Source organism: Pocillopora damicornis, chromosome 8 (assembly GCF_964200805.1).
Source record: "Pocillopora damicornis chromosome 8, jaPocDami1.2, whole genome shotgun sequence".
Classification (NCBI taxonomy): domain Eukaryota; kingdom Metazoa; phylum Cnidaria; class Anthozoa; order Scleractinia; family Pocilloporidae; genus Pocillopora; species Pocillopora damicornis.
In genome coordinates, this window is record NC_142677.1 from 20,424,676 (window position 1) to 20,433,310 (window position 8,635).

Genomic DNA, 8,635 nt, shown 5'->3' on the forward strand with positions numbered 1-8,635 from the left:
GTGAAATTCCTCCATAAATGTGATAATGCTTTTGTAAATTGCGTGACTTGTGGAATTTGACAGGAAAATTCCTAAATATTCACCGATCATCTGACATTTGAAGGAAGAGAGAAATATAATTTGTTTCGCTGAAAAAAAGAGGCATTCTTAGGAAAGCCTTTTGAGGTACTGTTAACATCAAACGGCACAGGAATTGTCACACGTACAGAGGAAACAATATTGGTTACGTGACAGGTGGTAAAAGATGACGCGCGAGTGACGAAGAATGTAAACAAGCGATCGTGCTGCTGTTATCTTCAACCGTTGCTATGTCAGACTTTTACACTCTTTTCATTTTAATTCTCTCAAGAGTTCACATGTGTAAGATAAGGTAGAATTCACTAAAAACATCAAGAAGAACTTAGAAAGTGTAATCTAACCTAAAATTTTTTTTCTTCGAGAGGGGATATGTCCGGGCAGGAACTGAATTCCAATTCATTGAGATCGTTCAGCTAAAATTAATTCCCTTCAGTTCATAGAATAGAACAAAATCTTATGCCAGGGAATCCATATGAGGCTTCAGTCGAAGTACAAGGAGGTACCGGAAAGGGTGATGTTTTCGTAGCAGAAGCCTCGAATGCACCGGAAATAGTTACCGGAAACAAGATGTGCACATTTTGCGCAAAAGTGAAAATCAAATTGGAAGTGTTTAATTTTTGAAGAGATATATTCTCTGGAAAGAGGAAAAAATCACCGGCTTTTGATCTTGTAGCGTAAGTTTGATACATTTGAAAACGTTACACTTCAAGAAACGAAAATTAAAGAGTGTTTTGAGCTGAATCGTGACCCTCTGTGCGTGACCATCTGCGAAACCGGAAATGGGATTTCAATAAAGGGAGAATAGGTGTTGCCCAATTTGAAAATCGACTGAAGCTTAATCGCTAGATTTGCTCTGTCGACATCAGGTCACAACCACCTTCATTGAATTCATAGCACTGCAAAGATTTTTACTGAAGCTTCAACGGTTCAAACGAAATGGAACCAAGAAACGCGCAAATATGGAAGGTTAGTACTTTACTATTGACTACACCGTCCATTTTCCTGAAGCTGAAAATCTTACAGGGATAAAAAAAAAAAAAACTGGATTGTTCGATCAACGCACTCAGGGCAAAAAGTTACAGGCGTGCTTAGCTGTTTGCTAAATAAATACATCAATCAACAGGTCCGTCCCTTTAAAATTTCTTTTCACCAAAGAATTTCCCAAAAGTTTTAAAAAGCCGCGTATAATCAGTTGTAATGAAATGAAACCTCAAGTTGCCCTCGGCTTTGAAACATCCTTGTAAGGCCACATGTTTTGACGGGAACGACTTGAAACGTGATGCTTCTGAAATCTGACAGCGGAGGTCATCGAAACAATGCGATGGATGAGTACACGCCTTACCAACGGTCACGAGTTTATAATGAGGATGTTTGAAACTGCAGTATATTCATAAACTCGTGACAAAAGCAAGAGAAAGTTTACGAAGACACATTGAGGCGAAGTTAAGATACCAGAAAGCAAACTGGTTACATCAAAGCAATAGCTTAAGGTTTGTTACAATAATTTTTCTTCAGTTGAGGAGCTAAAGAATTTTTGCCGTGCGTTCTTCCGCAACCATCACATGTTAAGTACTTCGTTGCGCAATTCCGTCTTTCGAAATCTCTTGGCGATATAAGCTGCCAGCAAATAGTGCTGAGCAAAAATTTACAGAAGATAGCATGAAAATTATATAAGCGGATTTGCACAAACTGTTCTGTCGATAAATTATGTCAATTTATATTTTTCTTGAGACAGGCATTATTGAAATCAAACGCAGACGGGCGTGAATTTTTTCTTCGCACCTCAAGGGCCTTCAGGTGGTCCGATGGCAATTAAATTGTTTAATTAATTTCTTTCATATATCATTGTATCATTCCGAAGAAAGATTTGTCGATTTTATTTATCAATTTGATTGCTTGATATATATGAAGTTTGTTTGTGCCATTTGCTGAAGAACGTGTTTATTCGAAAATTTCACTGACATGAACTAGTTGACCGAGGGTAATAATTAGATTATAGGATCGATATTAGGTCCACAATAACTGGGGAACTGTGTGCTTGAAACAAGGTTAAGCTATGCATCAGATAAATATATTAATGACTTAAGTTTAAATCGTCATTTCACGAGCCCCAAGTCAGCACGGGAGCACTGAAGCCTTCAATCAAAGGAGATGGAGTGGCGTGACATCAAAGGGCTTTGGAGATTCCGTGAAATGATTATTCTTAAGTGCCGATCTTCCTGTTGAAAGAAATGCGGTTTCGAGCTGCGATACCAAAGCGATGCAGAAATTTAGCTGATTAATTCAGCCGACTATAGTAGTGATCTTACTCCGCGCGATTAGTTCTCCTTTTACGTCAGTCATGGAAGGATACGGGAATAACCACACAATGGGATCCGGTCTAAAGAACACATTAGTACCTAAAACATCAGATGTGGTCAAAATCTTACAATGCATCTAGATATTTATCAAAGTACTAACTGATTACAACAGCTGGCGTTTAGAGGGAAGAAAAAAAAGGGAAAGAAAGTGCAAAAAAGGGAGAAAAAGGAAAACTGGTGCCCGACGAACTCTGCACTATTCTGGATTAGAAGGGGGGGGGGGAGGAGGGATAGCAGGCAGTGACCTTCGTTCCACATCATCAGCCTCTCGTTAGCTCTTCCGGAATGTTCCAGAGTTTGAGCAGGCTATTATCTTGATCGTTCAATGTTTTATGTTTAACAATATCACCCGAGCCGAATTTCTTATCTTAGCAGACAAATGGTCGTTCTCTTTAAACCATCAAGATGGCAACATCGATTTTGAAATTGTTTTTCCTTTTTCCTCTGTAAGTGACCGTAGTATTTTGATGTAATCTCTCAGTTGACGCTTGCAGCGTACTTCATGTCCATAACTGGGTATCAAATTTAAACCTTGCAAGTTGTGCCATGTCACGCAGATGTCGAACTGAATGAGTTACTCTTGCTGACAAATTTCTATTATCATATTACATTGCGGAATTAAGCGGTAAAACAATTTGAAAACCCATCGTTCATTTGCAAAGGTAACACGAAAATTCGAAATAAATCGCAATTTTGTAATTTTGCATAATAATGAAATCTTTCGTGCGGGAAATAAATTGAGACGGTATCTTTATTACGTAATATATTTTCTTCTGTCACTAGAAAGGTATGCGTTTCAGGAAATTGCAGCTCAATTGTAAACGCCTCAATTTTTCTCTTAAAATACCTGAGGAATCCGAAACGCGAAAGGACCAAAAATGGTCTTCTCTAACACATTGGGTACGTGAAGAATGCCCATCTCACCCGAACAAATGCAGTTATCGTTGATCGCGTGAGCGAGAGTCGCAACCTCTCGCAACTCAGCAATACAGTTCTTGTCACAAAAATTCTCGCAACGTATCCGTGGGTTCCATTGGTGGTATTCAACAAACATGTCTCATAAGCCTAATCCAGTGTTTTGATGAGGTACGTTTACAAGTTTTGATTTGTAGCTAAGGAAAATGTGCTTTTTTAAAGTCGATGACGAAATCGCTCTTTAAAACGCATTCCGTGGTGTCTGACTTCCCGCGATCTTTCTTTAGTGCGTAATACAACATGGCGGCTCAAAGGCATGACGTCACTGGCCTAGAGCAACACAATAGATGGGGCAATATTGTAATCGCGGCTATCAATCCGAGCATTGTTCTCAGTGCTAGTTACCGTAAATAGTTACTCAAGAGTGTCATCTAAACATTATTTTGGTTTGCTGCCTGCTACGGAAATTTCATTCAGTCTACGTCTATGAACCACGCGGGTCGCGCATCGAGCAAGCAGTTTCTTTAACCTAGAGTGCTAGAGCAGTTTAAAACTCCTTACACAGGTAAATAGATCATTTTTATAACGGATTTTCAAATGTTCCGACAGTTTAAGCTTGCATGATTTCGATGACGAAAAATAAGCTTCAAGACGGTCGGAATTTGAAGGGCATGTGTCGAAATACCGCGCTTAGGGTGATTACGGTTATTCTTTAGTGTGAATAGTTCGGTTTGTGCGCGGAAAAGAGTGTCTGATCTTAGGACTGAATCTTTTTTCTCAGATGCCTGAATACACACGGGATAACTGTGCACCTTTGGGGAAAGAATTCTTCGACTCAATGGACCGTGTTGACGAGGGAGCCTTGGCGAGGCTGATAGTTGAAATGCAGTTGAATACGTTACAAGACCTGCCCGACCTGCGCACTTTGTTCTTCAGGAGAAGACAACAACAGATGAACTACGTCGCAGCACAGTACGGTAGGATTCCGGCAGCGTATCGCGTTCAACAGCAATATTCTCCCGTCTCTCGAGCGAAATCATGGGCCATGCATGCCTAATATGTCAGAGTTGTTGTCAAGGAGAAAGCTGAATACCACAATTTGACCATGGACATATTTGGTCTAGAATGAAATTGTTGTAAATAGACCGATTTAAGAGGAGTATTTATGTTTCAAAACACTGTGGCAACCAGTGAACGACTGAGGAACTGTTCTATGCGAACTCCGCCAATTTAAATATCTTACAGGGAAAACTGGATATTTTTCTCTTCGCAAAACAACTTGGATATGAGACTTCAGGTGCAAAGAACATTTTCAAGCAAATTGTTCAAATCTTTAGCATAATATTCATGGACGAAACCGCAGAGGTGAACAATGGTAAGAGTGTTCAAATATTCAAATATCGCCTACCCAAAATGTGTGAAAAATCCTGCTATTGTGTCGAGTAAAAATTGGCAGGCAAAGATATGCCACGTTGTGTAAATATAATATAAAAAGTACTTTTAATTTAAGAAAACTACCATATTTTTGTATAGTTCTAAGACGCCATGAGAAATAAACGAAGAAAGCACACTAGAGCAAAATTAATTTTTTTTAGTTTGCGTGTGCGTGACAAAAGAAAAAAATTTATTGACTAATGTGAATTTGCCTAAGTAGACTTGTAATATTCGAACTGAAATAAAATATTTGCATAAAACTGACTTTGCAGCTGCCATTTATTGTAACGAGGGAGTTTCGCCATAAATGGAATTTATTGTGAGACGTTACAAAGCTTATCTGACAGCTCTGTGATGGTAATTTGTTGGTCGCTCGACAACTCGAGAGATATAAGGAAAAATGAACTTTTCCGGGAACATTTTAAGAAAGAAAAAGTGAGATAAAGAGGATAAAATTAACGTAATGGGCCTCCTACTTGCATTTGTTCATCTGATTGCGTATCACAGCACGATCGCTTAAATTCGATTTTTCGATGACTGAACTCGAGATTGGTGTGTCGAGTCTCTCGGTGACGCATAATTTTAGTCGTCCCACTCGAGATAAAAGACTAAATCGCGCTTTCCTTCGCAACTTGCGTGTGTGTTCTTAGCCGCTACATGAAAGTGAAGAACACAAAGGAATTAAAATCCTTTAAAGTACTCGAAGAGAAAACAAAAGATGTTTAGAAAGTCATTTGTGACGCTCTATCACACTCTACCGGTTTTATCGCAGAAGGCAAGATATTGAGAAGGCGCTGATAAGTTGAAAATGCACGCTCATGCAATTGAAAGCCGGGCCGATATTTTGGTGTAGTGAAGGGTTATCAATCCAATTTAAAACACGCATCTTTTCGTGTCTACTTTGCTAAGTAAATCACTGCGGCGGCGGTAATTACTTTCCGTGAGAGACAGATGTAATTGAAAGTGGGGTTACGCCTTTCACATTTCATCCATAGCTGAGAAACAAAACGGTAAAACGGTAAAATAATACAAGAATATGCATATATTAGAGTCGAGAAGGGACTAAGGAGCGAAAGTGCCGAAATGATACAATTAAAGATGGGGGGTGGGGTAGGGCTGGGGTAGGGTAGGGGTAGGGGTAAAGATCTCCCGCTTCCTGTACTATGTTCTCCCGCCTTTCCTGGCAGTAGGCAAATAACAAATACAAAATTCAGCTTCCTGTGCCGTTTAATCTGTCTGGGTCTTTTCTAGCCAGATAAAATTGCTTTTGACGTATTGCTTTATTTGCTTACGTTTGAGCCAGACCCAGTTCTTGACAATGGACATGGGAAGCGGTTAACAGAGGAAATGCCAAAGTTTTGAGACAAAGTAGACAAAGTTAACATTAAAAAAGGTAAATGTTAAAAAATAAAAAATAAATTGTTCCTGGTTTTAGCCTTTCATCTACACATGCGTCACATTATCAGTCCATAAAAAGTGCTCAACCCGGTGACCTCCGGGTACACTTCCGTCTTGTCTCCTCTAGGGCAGAGGGCAAACAAGGTAAACGCGATTAGTTTAAAGTTGTAAGCAATATGCTTAGAGTGAGTGTAGCTTATAAAAAATAACATCTAAGGATCGTGGATTGACATCAGCAAGTGACAGACATGTTCATGATCTTCTGCCTCTTCATTTATGTCTTTCCCTGAGGGTATGTACCGGCGGGGAGGAGAGGGCTGAAACGACAAGTTCCTCTCCTAGTGCATGCCTTCTCAAGTGTTCTCTACTTCCTATCCTTTAAGCTTCCTTAGTGATTAGATGAAAATCATCCGACTTAAATGGTTAAGATAACGATTTTGATCCCTTGTTCGGAAAATTTCGATAAATTTAGTAACTATAGTGAGAGAAAACTGATTAGTAAAGATTCTTAACTTGATTATTTTAAAGTGGTAATGCGTGTAAAGGTTCAGGCGAGGTCTGAATATTCCACATAGCAAGAATCTTTTTATTTAACAGTTTTAAAAGTGGAAATTTTCATAAGAAGACCGTGATGTTAATGAAGTGCAGCTGACGTGTAAGAGGATAGGCCGGCGGGCTCACACCAACAAGCTATTACGTCATTTTGTTGTTGAATGGCTCGCTTTGACGTAATCAGATTCAAGTTGACCCAAACACCTATGACTTCCTGTTGTTCACTTTTAGTTATCCGTTCTCTCTAATATTTTTTTCCTTTCTTGATACGACAACAAATATAAAGAACTATTTAAAGCAATGACAGGAATTTATAGCTGAAATGCATTTTTTGTAGTTGCAATGCGTCATCTGATTGACAACAGGAATTGCGATAGATCATCGTATTTCCGTGCCAACTTGCACTTGCACCCAGAGCTATTTTTGGCTCAGATGTCTTGGTGATGCTTATTTTTTTTTTAAATCTCTAGCGTGTATTTTTACAATATTACAGCAGTCCTCTATTATGTTGTGTCAGGATTAATCCGTCCTTGAATATCGATCAAGGACCATTGACCTACATAAGTGCTTGTGGAAAATAACATCGATAGTGCTCTGTGTTTGTTTTGAAGTAAATTTGTCGCACAAATAGAGATGAAGTCAACAACAGCAACATATTAAAGTGATTATTCTAACTTAAGGGAAAAAAGAAATTTTTACATTAAACCAAATTTTTATTGTTCCGGATGATTAGTTTTTCCTCCTAAATATTTGTGACGATGTTTATTTACGATACCAAGATCGACTATATATGGAGTAACTAGAAGGGTAATTAACCACAGAACCACCCTTGCGCACAGATCGGGGACAACCATGAATAGCGTAGATGTTACTTCTCAACGATTTGTACCCAAGCTTTCTAAATGTTCCATAGATCAATCAGCCGGTCTATAACAGTCCTTTTATTCAAACCAGTACCCAGTTTCGCGCAAAGATGCGAAAACTCCGGAGTGGCATAATAATCGTTGCGTGCCGACGTACGACTAAGAAATCTTCGGTGAAGAGACTGATATCAGCACTGAAGCTCCTGACTGCGCTATAGTAAACAACTCTGAATTGACCTATTTTAGCATGGTCGAGCATTAAGCCAAACGCAAACAATACGTGGATATTTCTAACCTCTGTGAAAAAACGACAGCCAAGAATCAATACGTTGTAAGTGTTTTGAGCTGTGAAAACTACTTTTTAGAATCAAAGCACTTGACGCCTACCACTCAAAGAACCATATCAGGCTTTATGGTTTTTCAAGTGGTTTGAAAATAGATCTTGCTGTTACTGCACAACTCGTGGGAAAAAAAGAAACTTCGATCTCAGTCGCGTGAATTTACTAAACAACCGTCGGTGCAGTGGTAAAGGAAGCCGACATTGTCTTCTTCCGCATGCGAAGTTCATGAGCACGTTTCAGTTTTATTTCCAACACACACAGAGGAGGAAGTTACAATAGATATGATGGATTAGGCCATCCAAATAAAATGAAAAACAGATCACTACAGTTTAACAATTCCGTGAGCCGGTTGATGGAAACTCAACACAAATAAATTTTTTTTCGCCCACAAACACTCAACAGCAGACATGATTAAGGGCGTGTGTCCGCCTGCTCGCCTTACGTCTCTACATCTTGTACTTAAGAAGGGCGTCGAAAACATTTGTAAGAAACGGATATATAGGAACGCTCTGGAAAGGGGAAAAATCTTGAACTTAGAGACCAGCACATACTATACAAAAAGTAATCGTGGCTCAATTATTTGTATCCTTGAAGACCAGATATTGAAAAGAAGTTAAGCAGTTTGGTGATTTGGTTTATTCCCGTTGATCGTGAACTTTGACATGTGCAGAAAATTAAAACAGCAACAGTAACA

At 39.1% G+C, this 8,635-nt stretch overlaps 1 protein-coding gene across 1 annotated transcript; it reads left to right on the plus strand.

Moving 5' to 3' along the window:
• The first annotated feature begins 895 nt into the window (after window positions 1-895).
• On the plus strand, window positions 896-5,051 carry LOC113666456 (uncharacterized). Its single transcript, XM_027182250.2, has 2 exons — window positions 896-1,044; window positions 4,135-5,051. Exons 1-2 carry the CDS (start codon window positions 1,015-1,017, stop codon window positions 4,408-4,410), a joined length of 306 nt encoding a protein of 101 aa, XP_027038051.1. The 5' UTR covers window positions 896-1,014; the 3' UTR covers window positions 4,411-5,051.
• The last annotated feature ends 3,584 nt before the right edge of the window (window positions 5,052-8,635 follow it).